The 23915-nt window shown below is 35.3% G+C and overlaps 1 protein-coding gene and 2 long non-coding RNA genes across 5 annotated transcripts in view; 1 reads left to right on the forward strand and 2 right to left on the reverse strand.

Annotated features, from left to right (window-relative positions):
- Positions 1-23915, reverse strand: part of LOC309666443 — a 367092-nt gene that overhangs the window by 156118 nt on the left and 187059 nt on the right. The gene's annotated exons all lie outside the window — the stretch shown is intronic.
- LOC309666439 overlaps positions 1-23915 on the forward strand; it is a 242609-nt gene that overhangs the window by 151765 nt on the left and 66929 nt on the right. The window lies entirely within an intron of this gene.
- The window catches only part of LOC309666438 (uncharacterized protein), a 312121-nt gene continuing 293326 nt past the window's right edge, over positions 5121-23915 (reverse strand). Inside the window, exons 5-6 of one of the 2 annotated variants that reach the window (XM_082473897.1) lie at positions 11921-12047; positions 5121-10934 (exon numbers count right to left, since the gene is read on the reverse strand). In XM_082473897.1, coding sequence (XP_082330023.1) covers positions 11935-12047 — 113 coding nt within the window. In that variant the 3' untranslated portion in view covers positions 5121-10934; positions 11921-11934. Of the gene's footprint in view, positions 10935-11529; positions 12048-23915 lie in introns of those variants that run through there. The other variant, XM_082473900.1, reaches the window with a different exon arrangement.

Raw genomic sequence — 23915 nt, forward strand, 5'->3', positions numbered from 1 at the left:
CTAGAGATTAGAATATTCAACTTTGGCTTCTTACATTCTGATATAAATTACTACTTTTTATACAACTTTTGATACTTCCTGGCAACACTAAGCCTTAGAAGTCTCTACTCAATTTTCTCCCTTTATTATGCAATAATTGTGTATATTTTAGTGTTCCATTTTATGTTCACTAATGGAATTTTAATTTTACTTTTTTATTTGATATTGTTCTAGGGTTAAAATATCTTTCATAATTTGTCATGGTCTAACTTCATATTACATTATATCACTTTATATATGATGTTAAACTCTTACAGTAGTAATCTTAAGTAGACCTTGTCTTTTGTGCTGGTTTTGTCATACATATATATTCTTCATATGCTATAATTGTTATATTGTTAACATTGTTTGCTTTAAATAGTCAATTATATTTTGAAAGAATTTTAACGGGAAAAGTCTTTTATATTTACCTATATATTTAGCATGTTTGTCACCCTTCATTCCTTTCTGTAGATCCAAGTTTCTGTCCAGTATCTCTTTTCTAATTGCAGGTCCGTTGCTGCTAAGTTCTTTTACTTTTGTTTGTCTGAAAAAATCTTATTTTGCACTTATTTTTGAAGGGTATTTTTCCTGATAAGAATTCTATTCTGATTTTTTTCTTCTTTCAATATTATAAAACTATTTTTACATTGTTTTCTGAATTGTTTTTTTTCTAAAGAGTAGTCTGAGATTTTTCTTCTCTTTTTTCCTTCATATGAAATGAGTCTTTTTTTTTTTTTCTGTGTTGTTTAGATGTCCTCTTTATCACTGGATTCCCTAATTTGCTTATTATATGCCTTGGTGTGTTTTTCTTTTTGTTTATTTTGCTTAGGTATCCTTGTCTTTCTTGAATCTATGAGATTATAGTTTTAATTAAATTTTGAAATATTTTGGCCATTATTTTATCAAAACTTTTTTCTTCCTCCTCCTTATTTTGGGATTCCAATCATAATTATGTTACATCAGTTAATATTTTCCTACACTTAATTGGGGTTCTGCTTTTCTTTCATTTTTTTGATGTTTTTTCCCTCTTATTCCTTCAGTTTGCATATATACTATGCTATATCTTTTATTTTACTGAATTTCCTTTATTGTATCATCAGGTGTTAAGACTATTCAGTGAATTTTTCATTTTTGTTAATGTATTTTTAAACTGTAGCATTTCCACTGTACCATGTTCCTAAGGAGTTCATCACTTTTACTACTGTGTTCATGTTTTTCTTTAATTCATTGCTCTTTGTCATAGCTGTTTTGAAGTCCTTATTTGCTAATTCCATCATCTGTCATTTCTGTGTCTGTTTTATTGACTGATTCTCTACATCATTATGCTATACCTCAGGAGGTATATTTTCCTTCTTCTTCACGTATCTTATAACTTTTATTGGATGAATGTTATATTTTGAGTATTTGGATTTTGTTGAGTTGGAAAAACTCTCCTGTATTTCTTCTTTACTCTCCTCACACAACTACCACACTTCCCTTCTGCTCACCAAATCTGTCAGGTTTTTTTTTCCCCACACATCAAGCAATTCTCTGACACCAGCTGGTTGTCCTACAGTGTAACTCAAATTTGGCACTATCTGTCTAGAGATAGCATCAGCTCCCGCAGGTTAAGGACTCAGTCCCACAAAATCGCACCTCTCCAACTGAAGATGCTACTGCAGGTCCCAGGTTGTCACCTGTACTTCTGACTGACCTGCCATGAATCAGGGTTCCTATGACCCCTTTCTTGGATTCAATAATTTGCTAGAATGGCTCACAGAAATCAGAGAAATACTTAATTACATTTACTAGTTTATTATTTAATAAGGGTTATTATACAGAATACAGATGAAGAGCCAGACAAAGAGATACTTAGGACAAGGTCTAGAAGTTTCCAAGTGCAGGAGATTCTGTTCTCATGAATTTGGGGTGTACCATCCTCCCAGCATGTCAATGTGTTCACCAACCTGGAAGCTCTCCCAACCCTGCACTTTGGAGATTTTTGTGGTGACTTCATCATGTAGCCATGATCACTCATTAACACAGTCTCCAGCTCCTTTGCCTTTCCCAGGGGATGGGGAGTGGGACTGAAAGTTCTCAGCTTCTAATCATGGTTTGGTCCTTCTGGTCACCAGCCCTCATCCTCATGCTCTCTAGAAGCCCACCAAGAGTTGCTTCATTAGCATAAAAGGCAGTCTTATAACCCAGGAACCAGTGTCAAAGACTAAAATGAAAGATGCTTTTCCTAATTAGGAAATTACCAGGGTTTTAGGAGCTCTGTACCAGAAACAAGAGGACAGAGATCAATATATGTATATACTTTCTATTATTTTTTAAGGAAGTTGTCTTCTTTAAGAGCATGTAATTCAAATTGACTGGCAGTTAAGCTGCAGTTAATGATTGGCTTTATATTTTCCAGGCTTTTTATGTGTTTTGTTTTTAAAGTTATGATGGTTCTAAAGTAGCCTTTTCTTTAGGACTCATGTATCTATACTCCTGGAAAATTAAAAAAATAAGGAGAGACTACATTCAAAAAGACTAATGCAGTAGGAAGAGACTCCAACCTCAGCCTCTGTAGGCATCGCAAAATTAAACGGAAAAAGTATTTTCTTCTGTAAAGAGGACTGTATTCATTTCCTAGAGCTGCCATAAATAATTAGCACAAAATTGCTTGCTTAAAATAACAGGAATTTGTTTTCACAGTCTGGAGGCCAGAAGTATGAAATCCAGGTGTCAGAAGGGCTGTGCCCCCTCTGAAGACTCTAGGAGAGAACGCTTCATTTTCTTTCCCAGCCTCTGGTGGCTGCAGACACTCCTGGGCTTGTGTCTTCATCGCTCCAGTCTCTGCCTCTATCTTCACACAGCCTTTTCCTCCTCTCTGTGTCTTCTCCTCTTCTGTCTCTGATAAGGACACTTGTCATCAGATTTAGGGCCCAACTGGATCATCCAGAATGATATCTCAAGATGTTTAGCTTAACTCCATCTGCAAAGACCTTTTTTTTCCAAATAAGTAACATCCATGGATTCTGAGAGTTAAGACATGGACATATCTTTTGGGGGGCCACCATTCAACCCACTACAGGGAATCAGCAAGGCTAGCAGGGATATTGTGAGAGGGGGACAAGCAAGTGGAGGTGAGCAGACAGCATGATTGGAGAGGATCTGTAGGAAATGACCTTCTCCGTGGTCAGCTAGTTTCCAAAATGAGCTGATAAGTGGGAATGTTCTTCATGTTAGTACTTGCTTATGCTTGAGGGAAGGAGAAAAGTGTGACCAAAGTTAGGTCAAGCCAAGTCAACATGTAAGTTTCAGGCAATCGTGAGCACTTGGTGACTGCTAAAATAGAACACTTCTGGGGTCTACCTGAATGCTTTAGGTGTTTAGTACAGTTTCTCCAATGTGGATGGTAAGAGCTCAACTATCTCCTGGTCTTGTGAGTGTTGGGGGAATTAGTTTATTTTTTATATCCCCCTAGTAGTTTGTTCCCTGACATCTTTCCCCCTAAATATGTAGAGCTTATTATTCAGCAGCACACTCAGGGGGAGCCTTCCAAGGATTTCTGCGTCTCTTTTTCTACACAGGTCCATTCTTCACATTAATCTTTCCCATCAATTCTAGCCATTTTGGCCTCCTTGGATTCTAAAATCTCAGCTCAGCCAGAGCATCATGCCTGCTTGTTTTCCTTCTCCCTGTGCTGCAGTCCAAAAAGTGCCTCTAGGTAGAAACTCAATAATCATACACCTCACTCATTTATTTCCTTTATATCATGGATCAAAATTCTGCAATGCCTTTATCCCATGTCTTAAAGTTTTTCCAACTGTCGAATTGTTTACAATGGACAAGGCAAGTACTATAGTGGTTCCCTGATTGTAGCAGAAGGGGAAAGCCCCCAGAGCAGACTAATTTTTAATTGAAACTTTCCACAGTCTCTTCATTGAAATCATGTTTACTTCCTTATTACAAAGAACTTTGTTCATGCTGTTGCCTTTTCCAAGGATGAAATATGACAAAGGGACCTGTTTTTAAAATTTATCTACACCTTTCAGAAGCCTTGGCCAACATGTGACTCGGACCTGAAGCAGCAGAATTATTTCATTGCCATCATGATTAAAGTCTTTCACTGCCTTGTCTACCAGGTAGAACAATCAGGGACTTAGGCTCAATAGAATTGTAATGGCAAATGCCAGGCTGTAAACATGAGGGAATGATGAAATGTGAAAGAAATGGAAACATTATATATTGACTATTGCTTTTATGAAATTGTTTACAAAAATGAAGGAGTGTGGTGCATTTTGATGGGATATCTGAAGTAGCAGGATTGGAGAAAAATTGCTTTTGTTTGAGGTAAGAGGACCTGTATATGCTTTTAGACTGGGAGAATAAATCATTTGGAGGAAAGAGGATGGAGTGGCAATTATGTGACAGAGAAAAACCTGGCAGAGTTAGAAAAAAGATGGAATGAAGGGAAGGGGCTAGGAGTGAAATTCACTTTGAAAGAAATAGGAGTATCGTTTTATCTCACTCAAGAGAAAGAAACACAGAAAAGGAAATATTTGTTATTAAGATCTTACTATGTGTTAGATGATATGCATACTAATTTAGTCAGTGCTCATGGGGCACACTAGGTAAACGTTAGTATTTCTATTTCAAACATGAGAAATTGAGATTGTAGAGTTTAAATAATTTGTACATTCTCTACCTATAGCCAGTGTGAACCTTTTACAGCAAAAAAAAATTCAACTCATTTTTCTACTCGATGCCTCCAAAGATGCCCCATCCTACACAGAATCAAAACCAATGTGCTCTGGCTTACAAGGCCCACACAATCTGGCTTCCACATGTTGGTCTGAACTCACCTGTCCCCTCTTTTCCATGATGTGCTCGGCTTTAGCCACCTGGATCTTCCTTCTCTCTCTTCTCCAAACTCCCAGAGCTCACTCTCATTCCAGAACTTTGGGCTCACTCTTCCCTCTACCAGGAATTACTGTGAGCTTTCTTATTTCACTACCTCAGTTGTGCTTCTGCTCAAATGTTGTTTCTTCAGAGAGGCTCTTTCTGCCCATTCTATTGAAAATTGTACTTATTATTTTATCATGATATTCCACTTTTGATATCTCTCCATCTAGCTGCCCATGTAATGGACTTGTTTAATTTCTGTCATGTCCACTAGAATGTGTGTTCCACAGAGAAGGCAATACATTGTTTGGCTGGTTCACTACCGTGGCCTCAGAGTCTGGTGGGTACCTGGCACACAGTAGCTGCTCAATAAAAATGTATTGGATGAATAAATAAAATGAGAGAAAAGCCATAGCTAAGAAATCACAAGAACCTTAATTCCAAAATTCTTTTTCTTTTTATTCCAACCAACTAAGGGAAGGTGAGGATTCTCATATCATGTGGTCTTAAAGTTTTACATAGATAGCAAAGTCAGGAATAGCATTTTCCTCATGGGAGCAGTAGAAGGCAGATGGTGACATCTTGACTTTTTTTGTTATGGTGGTCACAATAAAAGCTAAGCTTAATTGAACGTTTCACATAGTATGGCCTTTAAAATGGTAATTAATAGATGCTTAAGAAAATATTAGCTTTGAGGGCTGGAAAAAAATAAGTGAAGAGCAGAATCCAGGCTTCTGAACACATAAGCTGTATTCCAAATTTATATTATGAGAAAATAACAAATTTACTTTAGAATTTAATTTAAAAACAAAGTGTTCCAATGAGCTTATTTTTCAATTTGGTTAACTTGTGGCATTCTGAAGTCTATTTAGATTGCTTCATTTTTTCAGACTTTTTTTTTTTTTTTTTTACATAGGAAGATACTGCTTTGGAGTATAATGTATTTTCCTAGATAATGTTTATTACATTATTTGAGGGTTTACAGAGGACAGGTCAGGCTGACAAAGGAGCTAGACTAGATTATACATCTGAAGAAATCAATAAGTGCATAAACAAAATCACCTTTAGAAACTAGGCAGATTCGTTAATACTTCACTGCTTCATTTACATTTCGGCTATTTTATGATGAAGTTTACCTTGTGGCACTTACTGTTTTAATAATCTTTTCTACTTCAGAAAAGAACAAAGGATTTGCTTAGTATATGAAATGAGATTGTTTTACTTTTCATGTGCTTTGATTGTTTTTGAATTTGGGCGTTATTGATTATGGTAGATAAACATTAAGTCACAAAGCAATTTATACATGAGCACAGTAATTCTTCATCCTGTTCATTGAGGGCAGGTTTGAAATTGAAATGCCATACACCATTATGAGGAGCCAGTGGTTTATGCATGAGGGCAGCCTAGAATACTTTGCTGGAATTAATGTCATGGAAACTCTTGGAAAAGCAAATGGAATGCTGAAGTTATTTGTAATTTTCCCATCTCTTGTTATACTATTTCCATTTAAAAATATTGATTTAAAAAATAAGCTTAAGAATAATAATCATAAAGATGATATTAGATTAACAGTCATTCCTGTTATTTCACTATTTCATAAATTTAGCAAGAGAGGAAAAGTTAATGTTCTATCTTTCTATTGACTTCTTGGGCTCATAAAAAGCCATAATCCTATAGCCGTATAATCAGCACAAATCAGGAAAAGTTAAGTAAATCAGAAATGGACTGAGGTCGACATGATTTGATGTGAATTTTCTTTTGGCGTTTTAAAGAGTTCTTGATTTTACCTGACCTGAAAAAGTTAATAATGAGTTTCTCCATGCATAGGAGATTTTATAAATATATATACCACCAAACTGCAGGAAAAAATACTGTTTTTAAATACTCTTCTTGATTCAAATGAATGACTATGTAAATTTAGAGGGAAAAAAGGATATATGTTAATTAATATTTAGCAAAAAAGGAATACTAGGTGCTTACATCTGAGAAAGAAAAACATTGTTAAAATTGAAATACAAACTCTAGTTGCCACATGTTCATGTCAACTTTGGTTTCTTCAGTACTAGTAATATTTTATTACATCCATACTCAAGAAAAGTTTCTGAAACATACAAATGTTTAATTCTTTAATGTGGATGAATTGCTTCTGACATTATGTAGATCTACTAAAAAGTTATATTAATAAGATTGCAAATGATAAGTTATAGATATAAACTCTATTTAAAATCCTGGTCAATAAAATTTTTTTAAAAAGGGGAGGTTGGGGAGGGAAGGATTGGGAGTTTGAGATTAGCAGATGCAAACTATTATACATAGGATGGATAAATAACAAGGTCCTGCTCTATAGCATAGGGAACTATGTTCAATATCCTGTGATAAACCATAATGGAAAAGAATATATATATTCTTTTCAACAGTTTGGAAAAAGTACTAAATATCTCTCTACCTGTTACCTCATTTTAAAAATGGGTACAATAATATTTTTCCATTTCAATGATATTTTTAAGAGAATCAAATGAACGTTTTAAAAAAATGTGAGAAATGACTCTTAAAATGAGGATATAGCTATAGAAATATTGATAGCATTTTTGGCAATGGAGTTAATATTGCAGCTTCATCAGATGGACCTGTGGAAGTTATTGAAGGAATAGAGAACACTGGTGGAAGGAGAACTTCCAGAACAATTATTAAGATGTTCTCTATTGCCCATCAGCAGAAAATATGAACCTAAAAAGGTGAAAAAAAAAGAGAAAATTGGGTCAGAATGGAGGAAAGGAAGAAAAAAAGAATGTGGAGAAATAAGAGCAAACAAAAGAAAAAAATTATTTTACAGATTATTGACTGTGGAAGATGAAATAAATAGATCATAGAACTGGCAATATTTATGAGGGTCCAAGAGCATGGGCCAATTTTCTGAAATAACTATGAACTGTGGTAGAGTCTGTCACCATCATAAACTGAAGTAAACCAAAGGGGAATGTTTGTATTAACTACAGTCTCTTGCAAAAAAGTATTTATCCCTGTATTGCAAGCATATAAATTCATATTAAATTGAATTAGGGAAATATTTAAATCACTTATAAGTTTTATATATTTGGGGGGGGGTTACTATCTGTCTATCTTAGCTAAAATGGATTAAAAATTTTTTAAGGTTTCAATCATAGTGTATATTCAATTACATAGGTTTTTATATAGAATGGATTAATATTTTTTAAAGTCTTCAGCCATAGTGTGCATTTATATAGATTTTTAAAATAAGTGATTCACTTATTCGCACAGTTCGAGTCAAGGTTGATTTCTGTAAATCTTAAGTTTTTTCAGTGTTAGTAATGTCTTTATTACGTCAAATACAGTAGGAATTAAGATACTTAGGTACCCTCATGGACACAAAAGTAAATCAAGGTGGTAGAGTGATAAAGATGGTATAAGCAGAAAACTGTAAAGCTGTGTGATATGGTAGAAAGTGCCCTGGGTGGGGCAGGGGTGGGGTGGGCAACAGGGGAAATGATTGGTTGTTTTCTGTCCTGGCTTTTGTAAGTATTACCTACTATTTTGGGTAAACATCTTAATCTCACTGAACCTCAGTCTTGCTATGTAAAGTGTAAAATGGGGGAAATGATGTATGTGCCCTTTATAGGCAAAAGACAGATAATGTGTATTGAAAATACTTTGTAATCCATGAAACACTATGTGCATATAAGAGGACATAACTTTTCCTGAAGCAAATTTGTGCTGCTTCTATTTAGAGGCAATATTAAAAAGTTCTTGTAATCTCTTTAGCATGAACTCAGTGCTACAGATGACATTCATATAGTTCCATGAAAAAAGTGTGATATTCTGATATTCTACAAATTCCAGAGAAAAGACAGAACAGTTTGAGATTTGAAATGGAGATTATACCTGTGAAAGAGAGTTCTGGCACGTGGAGGATGGAGTTAACCACCTGCCAGGTATGAGTCCCATAAGCAGGGAAGGATTATGGCTCTACAGGGGATAGTCAAAGGCATGCTATAAATGTGACTCGAGAAATCGTTTGAGTGTAAATATGCAGTCAGGAAAAGTGTTCCAGTGTGGAGGACAAGGCATAGCTGTGCTTTCAGGAAAAGAGATTTGGGGGTAACCTCTGTGAGAAAGGAAGGTCATATATAAGCAAACTATTGAAAACTTATTTTAATTATCCTTTCTCTAAATAGGTCTTATATAATGAATTTCAATTCTTGAAGATGCTCTTTTGACTTAGATTGACCAATATTAACTGTTTAAACTAGGGAAAATTTCATAGGGTTCTATTTGGCAAACCAAATTGTAGGTGCCAAAGACAACTTAATTTTAAATGATTATTCACTGGGTCTTAGCAAACATGCCCCTATACAGGCTACTTTAGGGCATTGAGTGCTATGACTGTGGGGAATGTAAGCAAGGCAGTAAGCTGATGGTTAAGATGAGGCTTATCTCTTTTTGCCTCTATTCTCTATTTGATAAGATTATAGGTGGTTCCTTTTTCAAATTTAGCAGGATTCTCAAGTATGTGTGTAATTTGAGTCTTACTATTGACTAGGTAGCAAAGGTTGGCCAATTCATCCATTTCAGCAGATGTTAAAGTTAATTCAGAACCTACTTTATAGATGGGCAAAAGACAAACTGCATGATTTTTATCTTTTATTGTAACTTCTAGTAAATTTTGGATACCCATTTGGGAGAAACTGAATTGTGAACCTCTTTCAGATCTTTATTCATTTATTCTTTATTTCCTCCCACTGTATCCAAATTTCTTTCTTTTTTAATCTTCTTTCTTATCTCTCTCTCTCTCTGTTTTGTGGTGACTAGATATACTTAGGGTGTGTGGGGTTTGGGGGAGTTTCTCTCTAACCTGCTTACATTTTATACATTCTGCCACCAGAGAGCTTCAAATTAGGGTTAGGAGCCTTGTGGCAATGGTAGAAGAACCCCCTTGGTTGTGCCCTTGGGGTACCATGCGTGTTCTTCCCTATGTCCCTGAGGATCAGGGTCCTTATTTCAATAGTGACATAGGCAGCAGTGGCAGCAACTAGGGCGTTTTTGTAGGGTCTTATGAGTCATGTGATTTTAGGAATGTGGCCCTCACTAATTCAAATCTTCACATAGTCATTACTCCTCAAATGTGCCTGCTCTTCCTTCACATGAGCGACCACTTGAGAGGCCCTGATATCACACCGTGTATGGCCTCTCCCCTGAGCACTCTATAGAATGGGGGCCAGTGCCTGATTAAGACACAGTCAGTCAGTCACAGGGTGAAAGTCATTCCCCTGAGTCTAGCGTTAGTTACAGCTTATGCTGCAGTTAACACACATGATTCATTCTAGGACACAAAGATTGGTCTAGACCAAGAGAAATGACCCATGGTCACTTTTAAGAGAAACCCAATCCCATACTCTTGTCCTAAAAGATAATTAATTATCAAAACTTGTGACTTAGGTCAATCAGATTTATAAAAGAGGCTCAGTAAAAAAAAAAAATCAGAAATGCAGCACAAAGTATCAGAGCTCAAGGCTCAAGCCAGCTATCAAGCAACAGCTCAAAGTACATGCTTGTCACCAGGCACAAAAGAGCCAATTTGCAAGTCAATGTAAGAAGAAAGACCCTGGTGGTGATGGTCATTGTGTAGAGCAGCCTGTTCTCAGTGCCAATCGTTGTGACCACTCTGAAGAATCAGGATGACCCTCTGCCACTCAAAATTTGGTTTGGATGTTAAGATTTATGACATACACTAAGAGGGTATGAAAACGCTTACTGCTTTCATCAGGAGACTTCCTGGGGAGAACAGAGTATGTCTCCTAAGCCATTCCAAAAACGGGTTGAAAAGAAAAAGAATAGAGACAGACTTTGGGTTTTTATTGTGGGTAGGTGCTGAATTTGACCAGAGGGTCCCTTTACATAAGCAGGAGCTTCTGTCCTTGGAATCTCCCACTGACACCACAGGAGGGAGAACTCAGGCTTTCTGAACAGCTTGCCAAGATGTAGGGCAGCACAGTGAGATCAGCTCAGTGCCTTGTGTCCACCTAGAGGGATTGGATAGGGAAGGTGGGAGGGAGACGCAAGAGGGAGGGGATATGGGGTCTATGTATATGTATAGCTGAGTCGCTTTGTTATACAGCAGAAACTAACACACCATTGTAAAGCAATTATACTCCAATAAAGATGTTCAAAAAAAAAAAAAAAAGATGTAGGACAGAAGGAGAAGAGGGAAGAGTGAGGCTAAAAAGCTGTCAGCAAACATCAAAAGTGGGATCTGACTCTTTATTACACCTCCAAATTGATTTAGAGATTTTATACATTCACACCTATCAGGGTTTTTGGTAAACATCCAAAAACTAGTTATTTATAGGAAAAGGCAAAGTACCTCAAAGAGGCAAGATTTCTTTTAAAAGAATAAACTCGGACGACTTACATTAGCTGATCTCAAGACCTAATATACAGTGATCAAGACAGTATGGTGTTGGTATAAAGCTAGAGGTATAGAGCAATGGAACAAAATAGATTTTCTGGAAATAGACCCACATTTGTGTGATCAATTAATGTATGATCAAGATGCCAATGTAACACAATTAATACAGCTTTAATTATATTGTATTTAATTTAATTGTATTAATAATACAGCTTTTTCAACAAATGGTGCTGGAATGAGCGGGTACATATATGGCAAAAAATGAGCTTGACCTTTACTTAACATCATCCATAAACATTAACTGAACGTGAATCATAGTCCTTTGTGTAAGAGATAAATTTTTTACATTTCCAGAAGAAAACTTTGGAGAAACCTTTGTGACATTGAATTAGGTAAAATTTCCTGTACAAGAATAAAAAATGTATGTGAACTATAAACAAAAACAATTAAGTAGAGTTCATCAAAATTCATGACCTTTGCTCTTTCAAAGATATATTTAAGAAATGAAAAGGCAAGCCATAGAAAATATTTCCAAAAGTATGTTAAAAGGCTTTTATGAAGAATGTATAGTTGATAAACGCGGGGTTTAGGGGTGCTGACCATCTACATGTAATTTATAGTTGGCCCTCTGTATCCATGGTTTCTCTGAACGGACGGTTCCTCCGTGTATGGGGTTCCAGATCGGGCGATTCAGGCAACCACTGATCCTGTAGTACGGTAGTGTTTACTGTTGAAAAAAATCCATGTATCAGTGGACCTGTGCAGTTCAAACCTGTGTTCTTCAAGGGTCAACTGTATAAATCTCACAAATTAGTAATAGAAAGACAGTTCAATTAAAACTGGTTCAAAAGGTTTGAAGAGACACTTCACAAAAGACATAAAATACCAATAAGCACATAAAAACATGCTTAATTACACTAGCCATCAGAGAATTCAAAAATAAACTACAATGAGGTACCACGATACACTCATAAGATTAGCTAAAATTTTAAAAAACTGAAAATAACTACATTTGGCAAGAATATGGAATAACCGGAACACAAACAGTACTAGTAGAAATGCTAAGTCACAACCACATTGGAAAATAGTATAGGAATATCTTTATAAGGTGAAACATACATTTATGATACCAATCAACAACCCTACTCTTTGATATTTTCCACAAGATACATGTGAAAGTATTTGTCCAGCTGAATATTTCTGTATATCTTCATTCACATCAGCACTATATCTAATAATACAAAGACAAAAAAAACCTAAAAACAATCCAAATGTGCATTAAATAGTGAAAGGATAAAATTGTGGCATTACTCAGCAAGAAAAAAGAAACTATTCACAAAAGTACGACTAAATCTGAAAACATTATAATCAGTAAAAATTATCACACAAAAGACAACATCCTGTATGATCCATTCATATGAACTTTTAGAAAAAAATTTTTTTAGAGACAGGAAATTGGTAGTTGCCTGGGCTAGATACTGGAAGAGGAGATAGTCTGTAAGGGGCCATGAGAAAACTGTTTAGGACAATAGAACAGTTCCCTATCTTTTTCTTTGTGGTGAGAGTTAAGCAGTGGTATACAACTACCAAAATGCCTCAAACTACATACTGTACTGAAATGGGTGAATACAATGTAAACAACGTAAAAAGTACAAGATAGAATTAGGTTTTAATTTTACCTTTGCCAGTTTTTACTTTTGTGGCTTTAAGCAAGTTATCCAACTTTCCTTTTTCTGTGTAAAATGGAGAAAATGGTACCTACTTTGCATGGTGGTGGTTGTGATTAGTGTGATATATACAGAGTGCTTGGAACTGTGAGGGTCACATCGTTTATCATATAAGAGAAAATGAGAGTGTTTACTTTTATTAGTAGCATAAAGGCATCTTGAGTCAGAGGAGAAAACACTGAGTTGTTTTGCATGTCAAATTATTTGTTCATAAAATCCAAAGAATTTTCATATTAACGAATTAAATATGAAGATTGTTTAAATGCTTTTTAAAGTGTAATTACCTTAAAAAGCTTAAATTCTACTGGGAGTTTATTTAAAACCAAATGCATTTGATGTGTACCTACAAATTCACGGAGTAATTAAACCCCAAGTTTTTGTTTGTTTGTTTGTTTTACAAAAATAAAACTGTGCCCTACACCAAAGAAAGGTTGACAAGAGGGGCCAGAAATGGAGAGTTCGTTAAACATTGTTATTTATGGAAGCATCATTTTTAGACAGTGATATAGCAGTTTTTTTTTTTCTTGGCTAGATGAGGATGGTAATGATTGTTAACTATTTGTTAGATTATTTTATCCGGGAATTTGTAACTCCATTTCCAGAGCAAAGTGCCTAAAGATGTCACATGGAAAGAGTGTATCTTTGGCTAGGTGTATCTAAAGATAAACTATCAGTATGAAGATAGAATGATAGTGATAAAGTAAGTGAGGGAAGGGAAGAGAGAATGAAGAGATAAGGGATTATGAATGAAAGTAAATCATAACATTATAAAGTGTCCTCAATTATTTGTTCTGTGATTGGTAGTAGCTGTTTCAATGATTTAAAAATAAGTCATAGTAATACGTGTCTTGTCACAACTGATTATTTAAATGGGTCTTATTACTTGGTATGTGAGTCACATTCATAATATTGTCTGAGAGTTAAGGGGAAATCTCTAGAATATTTCTTAGGATTACCCCTCCTGATGGAAGTCTCCCTCTTTCTAGACAATAGGGCAAAAAGTTAATTTAATACTAACCTTATTATTCTAAATTCACCTCAGCCACACCTTGGATAGGAAATTTTGTTCAATGCTGTGCTCATTCATGGATGCTGTAGCAAACTGCTAAGTCCCGTGGGAAACTTTTCTGCCCCAGGTACCTGCCTTCACTCTTCATTTCTTCTTTTTTATTCCACTTTCCCATTACTCTTTCTCTGGCTGCCCCAGTCACTCTGAGTTTTATTCTTAATTTTTAAATTAAATCTACTCTACTCTTTCTTTGAAACACCTTCACCTTTTTTCTTCTATGTCATACTGTAGAATGGAGAGAAAGCGTGGAGAGAAAGTATGGGTAAAGAGAATTTATTTTTCATAGACAATTTGTCCAAGTTGGTGTTTGGCTAAATAAAAGACTACCTCATTTCAGAAATATATTTTCTACTTCCTAGGAAATAGAATTGGCTTGGGTCAGTGTTTGTCTTGAGCAGTATGTTTTTTTCCTCTTCATTTAGTCGCATAGTAATTTGGTGAAACTCAGTATTCAATAAATAAATGCCAATTAAAAAACAAAATGCTGTTTCTCCTAAAAGCAGTGGGAAATTATAAAACTCACTGCTGACGAGAGTGAAATGAGCTTTGTTCACTCATCTGTGGCTGTTAGACATAAGACCTGTGGTATAGATCACATTATTAATCTCGATTTATGGATACAAAAGGTATGATTGTATTCTTTTTCCAGTTTCCCCACCAATATTAAGTTTCTCTTTTTAATTTTTTCCAGCCTGATAAGTATGAATTGTAACTGGTTATTTTAATTTACATTCCCTTCGGTATCATATTGAAATATATTTTCTTTTTCATTTGAATTTACTCTTCTACAAATTGCTTATTCATATATTCTGTCAACTTTCTCCTGCTTTGTTTGTCTTTATTTATGAAGCAATAAGAGTTATTCATTACAGATATTACAGATTTCAACTTTTTTGTGGTCAATTTTATTACAAATATACATTTTTTCTAGAACGTCATTTACTGTGACCTTCTTTATTATGTGATTTGTCTTCTGCCAAAACGTTGTCCCATAAAACACAAAGAGCTGTACCTTCTGCAATTTCTGGGGCTATTGCTGCTTGAGATATGTTAAAAACTGGATCTGAGCTCCAATTAAGTACAGAGTGTAAAATCACCACATACATAAAGAGGTTCAGAGAAGGAGCAAGCAAAATGTTTATGGTAGGCTGACAACAAAATCTGCGTCCTGAAGGGCAAATATAATACCTTTTAAAAATAAGTTACTGAATATACACACAAACATATACATGTATATATGAAATATTATGAAACATATTTCATGTATATTGTATATATACACACGTATACATATGCACACGTGTGTATAACACTTAAGGATCGTCATATATGGTACAAACTTGAATTTCCGGAATAAAAAATACTCTCTAATTTCCAAATGTAGCACTTTAAAGTTTGAGTAGAAATATCTTTGCATAACAAGCAAAAAAATACCAAACAATAGGAAACCTGTTAATATGTCCAGGAAGCTTACACCTATAAATGAAAAGACAAATCTTACTAACTTAAATATTCATGTGGGGAAAGAGAAAGGGAATAAAAATGTTTTCTCATCTGTGTGGGTTTTTCCTTTTCATCAAGTAGTAATTTGGTGAAATGCAGTATTCGATAAATAACTCCCATTTTAAAAACAAAATGCTATTTCTCATCAAAACACTGGGAAACTGTTGGATTCTATGTGAAATGAGATAAGCTCACTCGTAGGTGGCTGTTAGGTACAGATGTTTAGAGGAGAGAAGGAAATCCTATATGTGTAAGGTCTCTACACTGGTGTGTCTAGAATTTTGTAGCAAATTAATAAGGTATTACTTAGTCAAAGGAATACAATGAAATTTAAATCAAAAGTACCAGGAAAAGCCAGATGAATTCACACTCAAATTCCACCTCACTGAAAACAGATGATTGCAGAAATGATAAACTAATCTAGATCATATAAACATTTTTTTCCAAATGGGTGGCCACTTACATTCTCTCCAGATGTGTATATAATTAAGACTTTTTCTTCAACATTGACAACACTTGGTGTGAGAAATTTTTGCTTTGTGCCAAATGGGAAAGTTTGAAATACATCAGTATAGTTAGGATTTGAAATTTCTGATTAATAATGGTAAGCCACATTATCATATGGCTATTGACACATTGGATTCCTTTTCTTGGTGGAGAGAGTGTTTGTTTCAAGTATTTTGTTTATTTTAAAATCGGACTTGACTTGTCTTTTCTCTTTTGAAATACAATTTATTCATATGTTTATTGTTTGTCTTTTTATTTCATGATGTATACAAAGTTTTGTAATGTTTACTTATTTAAATTTATCAGTACAGCTCTTTACGATTAGTGCTTTTTACGTCTCATTTAAGCAAATTTATACCCTGAAGTCACAAAGATGTTGTTCGTCTATATTTTCTTTAAACATTATTTCGTTTTGTATTTCACATTTCATTTTTAAAACATCTAGAATTGGTTTTGTGTTTAGTATGAAACAGTGGTCCAAAATCAGTTTCCTTCCTTTCTGCCTAATTCTTTCATTTTTCTTTCTTCCTTTTCTATCCAGATACCCAAACCTCCTCACTTATTGACTTATGAAGCTTTCCTCCACTCATATACAATGCTGTATCTTAAATCATGAGGCCATAGGTACATGTGCATCAGTCAAAGTCCAATCAGTAGACCGATATCACACAGTAATTCGAACAGAGAAAGTTTAATATAAAGAATTCACAACAGGAGATTGAAATAATGAGCATTGGCAAGTAATATATAAAGAGAACTTTAAAGAATATGGAAATTGCCTATATAAGGAGGAACTACTACCTGTAGGGCTGAGATGGAGCACCCAAGGAGGAGACCCTGAGAAGAGCTCCCGCACGAGGCTGTGATCCAGACTGAATTAGAGGGGGCAAGACTGTGGTAGAGAGGGTCACTGAAGTGCCATGCTGGCACAACTTTGGAAATCTTCCCTCTAGACTGCACATACCTGTGGCCATACAGTTCTGATCTGTGGTGGCAGAGTATATCCATGCTTATTACAAGTATCATGTCATCTGGCAACACCAAACAGTTTACATAATGTAACTTTGTCGTTTCTGCAACTCACAATGATGAGCTCAACACAGAGAGGTATCTATGATGCGCTCCCAAACCAACCTAAAATAATAATTTATTTAGGTCTGTGAAGTTTTAAATCATGCCAATGAATTTGTATGTAAAAACGTATAAGTCTAAAGCAAATAGAGATGAGTGACATGATGGGAAAGAGCTGGTTCACAGGGGCAGCGGGATAAAATGCAGAGCAACAAGTAGATGATGGCTTATTAATTAATTTTCTCTTTTGTTACACCTATTCTCTATGTCCTGTAACATACTCCTAGTCTGGGAAGCACTTTATACATAATAGCACCCTAACGTGTATTATAGAACTACATTCATGTACCCCTAAAAGGATGGTGTCTGGGGACAAGGGGTTAGTGGTGGATATGTGAGAAGTTGTCAGGTACCAGGTGTATTTTGAAATAGTGGGGACAGGAGTTGCTAGAGAAATTGATTATGCGATGTGAAAGCAAGAGGAAGCCAGTGTGATTCCAAGATTTTGGTCTGAGCAACTGGAAGAATATAATTGCTGTTATGGAGAACAGAATTAACTGAGATGGTGAAGAAGGAACAGTGGGCATGGCGTAGGTGCAGAAAACACAAAATTCAGTTTTGCAGATATTAAGTTTGAGATGCTCATTAAACACTGTGATAGAGGCAATTGGCTATATGATACTGGAAACCAGGGGAAGGATATCAGCTGGAGAAATAAATTCGGGAGCCCTCAGTGGATGGATGTAAAAATATGCAGTACCTGCTTTGCAGATAAATGTTTAGAACATCGTCTGAATTATTTTAGTGTTTGAGCTCATGTATTAAATAATTTCTATAAGGTTCTAGAATTTTTGTGAAATGATAGAACAAGGTTAGCTTCTGTTATGGAGAGCATTTTAGGAGCACCTATGGACAATGATAAGGCTAGACTTTAAAAAGATTGTGGATAAAGCATTACATATTCCTTGTGATATGACTGCAGCTGAAAAGAAAGAAATGCTGTGCTGAAAGGTTATATAGATAATTTTACCATAGCTTTAACAATGGTGGACTAAAATGGAATGCTCAGTATAACATGGAAAAGATATTTTGCTTATGTATAATAATGGCATTGTTCTTAGAATGCTTTGACTATTAAGATTTTGTGATTAAGGGCAATCCAAAATTTTAGAAATTGATGAAGATAGTGTTACTTTCATTGAATTTAAAATTTTAATTGTGGTGTTCAATTAAATTGAATTAGCATAATTCATTTGGAAGCACTAGGCAATGGACAGAAAAATTGATATTTATCAACTTAAAATACTAAAAGTAGATGATTAGCTGGATAAACTGTTAAAGCATTTTTTATTGAAGTATAGTTACTTTACAATATTGTATTTCAAGTATACAGCAAAATGATTCAGTTATACATATACACATAGATAGATACATAGATAGATAGATAGATAGATAGATAGATAGATAGATAGATAGATAGATAGAATGATAGTTTTCAGATTCTTTTCCATTATAGGTTATTACAAGATACTGAGTATAGTTAGTTCCCTGTGCTATACAGTAGACCCTTGTTTTTTACCTGTTTTATATATAGTAGTATATATATGTTAATCCCAAATTTCTAATTTATCACCCCTGCCTCGCTATCCCCTTTGGTAACCATAAGTTTGTTTTCTATGTCCGGGAGTCTGTTTTGCAAATAAGTTCATTTGTATCATTTTTTTAGATTCCACATATAAGTGACACCATATGATATTTGTCTTTCTCTGTCTGATTTACTTCACTTAATATGATAATCTCTAGGTCCATCCATGTTGCTGCAAAGGGCATTATTTCATTAATTTTTACGGCTGAGTAATATCCCATTGTATACGTATACCACATCATCTTTATCCATTCATCGGTCAGTGGACATTTAGGTTGCTTCCATGCCTTGGCTATTGTAACTAGTGCTTCCATGAACTTTAGGGTGCATGTATCTTTTCTAATTAGAGTTTTCTCCAGATATCTGCCCAGGAATGGGATTGGAGGATCATGCGGTAACTCTATTTTTAGTTTTGTAAGGAACCTTCATACTGTTTTCCATAGTGGATGCACCAGTTTACATTCCCACCAACATGTAGGAGGCTTCCCTTTTCTCCACACCCTCTCCAGCATTTATTACCTGTGGACTTTTCAATGATGGCCATTCTGACTGGTGTGAGGTGATAAAGCATTTTTAAAAATGTATTTTCTAATATATCATACATAGAAAACTTTGATAAGAATTCGATAATATGTGCCTATGAAATACTCTGAGAGGAAATTATAAATAAGAATGTCACTGAGCACAGCTGAAGGAAGTGGAGCAGATTGATCTCTGATAATATATCATCTCCTATGTGGTTGGGAATCTAAGGGATTCTACATATCCTTTCTTTGTCTAAATAGTTTATAAAAGAGCTTGTTACAACTTCTATTGGTCTCCTACTTTCCAGAGCTCATTTTTGAAGATCTGTTTGAAAATCCACTTGTCATTTTCTATCGTCAAGTAAGAAGTAACTTGTTTTGCCTGCCAAATGGTGTTTTTCCCCCTGCAGGTAACATTAGAAAAGAGTAAAGCTGAGGTTTCATGTACTAATTGGGTTTGTGGAACTTGGAAAAAATTAACCCATTTCTTTGTAATAATTTTAAAGCACAATGAACATGGTTATACATGATCAAACAGGAGCTTCTCTTTGCCACTGGTGTCTAGATTTGTTATCTTTCTATTTGAAATTCAAATCCTTATGAACACATATTTATTTACTTCTAAACATAGAGCAGTATGCTAAGTGTTCAGAAAAATAAATAAGTTGACTAAATGTCTCCTAATCTCAAAGGGTTTGTGGTTTTTATGAACCAATAGGAAGTAAATAAGAGAAGATGACTCTTGACAATAAGAAGATAACTGAGTATACGAGAGTGATAAGGCAATTAAAAAAGAAGTTGTTACTAAAATTTGAAAAAGATTTGTGTAACATTTGAAATTGCTCATGTAGAATGGATAACGACTTAATAGATAGGGTAAAAAGCACTAAGAATATTCCACTTGGGGGAAAAGTGTACATGAAAGGACATGCATTAAGTTGAATGTGGAGCAATCAATAAGCCAATTTGTCTGAAATATAGTGTCATATTGGAGTGTGGTAGTTAACAAGGGTGAATGTAGGACTTAGATTGTGATAGATCTTGATTGCCGGTTTGTTTGAATCTTATTTTATATGTGTTGAGGAACCACTGAAGGTTTTTGGATCAAGAATGTAATGCCCATGGAGCAGAGTTTTAGGAAGTTTAATCTAGTTCACATTTATATTTAGTGGGGTAACAGTTACAAATGAAGGACTTAGGCAGCAAGCCTAATGGGGAAATCAACACTCAAGATGAATAGTAATGAAATTCCATAGGGAGAGACAAAACCAAAAGACAAAATGAAAGCAGACTTAATATTAAGTTAGTGCTTGAATTTGGAAGTATATCAAAGATGAATCTTAGACTATGATCTGGGCTGTAATATCAATCAAACCGCAAGAAATAGGTACTCGTAAATTTTACAACATAACTTTGGTAATGGAAGCTTATTCTAGGCATACATGGGTCTGTGGGGTAGCAAATAGTACTCTTCCTTGTAATGTTGTCTATCTGGGTCTATGTGCTGCTTGTAAACTTCATGACAAACCAAAACAATCATACCTCATCTTCTGGAATATAACTTAAAATGTCCTTGGTTTAACCGGGTTTAGATGAAGCTAATGAAGGCTAATTCTCAGCATCTCTCACTTAACCTCCCTTTAATGAGCCCCTCATTCCCTTTAGAATTTAGAAGTTCGTATCTATTTTTTACTTATAAAGATCCCCACAGAGTGTATCAGTTTCAGACTCCATAAAAGCTGGATATATGAATGCAGCACAAGCAATAGGAATGTATGAAGAAAGTAAGAGCTTTATTTCATTTAAAATACCTGGGGACATGGAAGGTACTTGCACAATTAAGAACTCCTTCTGCATCCTATACAGTTCAGACAATCGAGAGAATGATTTAAGTGGGGAAGGTTCAGTGAGTGGGTGAGCTGGTGCATTAGTTTTTATTGTTTTTGACATGTAGAATATAAGGAGATAGTCTATGTACAGCAGAGGGGAACACTGCACAGAAACATGATAAGGCCAGTGCACCTCATTTCTTCACTGCTCACCTTGTCTTAAATTCAGAACTGTCTAATATATAAGTGATTATTCACTCAAGAATATTCTGATTTGAAAGAGGTGTCCTGGTAAAGGCACTGCATGGTCTGAAATGGAATCTCAGAAAATTTTTCATTTACATTTGACCTAACTTTTTTCATTCAAATTTTTCATTTGAATTTTGAAACCTTAATTCTGGAATCTCTGGAGATTTTATTATTTAAGAAGAGTATGTGGAGAATACTGGTTAAAGGGATATCTCTGATATTTCTAACACTGAGTCTCAGGAGGGAGTATTATTCTCTTCCGTTAAAAAAAAGAATCCTTCCCTCTGTGCTCATGAGCCCATACCCTTCCTTTTCCACAAAGATGTTATCAATATTTGTGCTCTCTCCTACGTATTCAACTTTTTCCTCTCTGGTGACTTCTTAATAAAGCATTTAAGGATCCCAACATCTTCCTTGTGTATCAAAATTTAGCTTTGTTCTCTGTTTGTTCCATTGGCTACATCCTTATTTTTCATCCCTCCTACTCCGCTAAATCCTTCCAAATTTTCACGTCAGGAAAATATAAAAGAACAAGTCAGTAGTTGCCACCTAAGTTCCTGCATCTCCTGCTCTCTACTCCCATCAACTACTTTTGGGCTTAAGTCACTACCACTCCAGTGGGACCACACCGACCAGTGTTAATTGATGACCTTACTAACTCCAGTGGATTCTTTTTAAGGATCATTTTCTTTTCACATCTGCACCATTTGACAATATTAGCCATGGGATTCTTTCTTAAATACTACTCATTCCTTTGGTTTTTATAGATTGATTACACCTTGTTCCCTTTCTATTTTTCCAACGCTTTCTTTACAGAATTTGTGTAGGTCATTCACCCCCTGCCTACTCTTAGAAGTTGTGATCTTCAGAATTTCTTTTCGTTAATTTTTCCTCATTCTCCACATATATATTCAAATTGGGTGATCACATGCAACACCATGGCATTTTGCTATAAAACTCTATAAGGCTGTTCTTGCCACCGTTTCCTCTGTATTGACCTCACATGAGATTGGCCTTACCTACCCTTCATCCCACAGATAGTTGATCACTGAGTCTCATTGTTTTAGTTTCCAAAATACTTTACCTGTGGTTTTCCTCTCCTTTCCTACACCATACCCTCATTTCCTCTGCTGTTAAATAGCTTTCTGTAAGATATCCTTGCCTTTAGTCGTTTATCCTTTTATTTTTTTATTATTATTTTTTAGATTTATTTATTTATTTTTGTTTGCATTGGGTCTTCGTTGCTCATTGCGGTGGCATCTCTTGTTGCGGAGCACGGGCTCTAGGTGTGCAGGCTCAGTAGCTGTGGCTCACAGGTTCTAGAGCGCAGGCTCAGTGGTTGTGGCACGTGGGCTTAGTTGCTCCGTGGCATGTGGGATCTTCCCGGACCAGAGCTAGAACCCGTGTCCCCCGCATTGGCAGGCGGATTCTTAACCTCTGCGCCACCAGGGAAGTCCCATTTATCCTTTTAATCTGCCATCTATGTTGTAGCAATCTTTGAAAAACATCAAATAGCCACCTTACCCCAGTGCTTAAAAAGCTTTTAAATGTGTCCTCATCAGTTCAGAACATACTTCAGTACATTCCAGAATTTAATACCCTTCACAATTTGGTCCTAACATAGAATTCTAGACTACATTTATGTGTTTGTGTACACATAAATATAATACCCTCAACACACAAGACAATTAATGCAATTTTGTTGGTGTTGAGAACCCTGTTAGGATAGATTCACAACCATAGACGTTTATAGTCATAGAACATTAGGCCAAATATAATTGAGACAAAAAGAGTTAGGCTCAGAGATGTAGCTTGAGTTGTATAGTGCATGAAATTTGTTGTGGACGGAATAGGAAACCAAAACCTTAGTCTAATTCATTCGGAGCTAATTCATTAGTCTCTTACTTGGCAGTACAAATATATCCTCCAAGTCTGTGGAACCATGACATTGTATAGGTAAAAATATTCTAGGCAACAAACATAAACTGACTATATTGATCCACTTGTTGCTGCTTGGTGACCGTCAACTCTTTGTTTTGTACGTCTGGCTTCCATCTAGATCCCATCTGGGAGTATCTAATATCTGTAGTTAAAAATCTTCATGGAAGCAGATTAATTTTCTTTTCTTGTCTTTGACTTTTAATGGAAAATGAGGTGCTTATATGATTACAATTTCATACTGAGGAACTGGACATTGACCGATATTCTATTTTAAGTAAGGACTAATAAGTAATACCATGATTCATGATAATCATAAAATGTTTTAGTGTTAAAGCAGAATTAGAGTGAGGAAAAAAAGAACTATTGGTTCTTTATTCCCACCATTCTCTTCCAGCAAAGGATGTTATTTCTTCAAGGTGGAATCAACATAAATGTTCACATGTTTTCAAAATGTATTTATTTCTGTTCCCTTGTTTATTAACTGTGGATTGTTTGGTTGTGTTAACATGGAAAGCCAAAACTTGAGTTAA

Source organism: Balaenoptera physalus, assembly GCF_965194825.1.
Source record: "Balaenoptera physalus genome assembly, chromosome: 8".
NCBI classification, from domain to species: domain Eukaryota; kingdom Metazoa; phylum Chordata; class Mammalia; order Artiodactyla; family Balaenopteridae; genus Balaenoptera; species Balaenoptera physalus.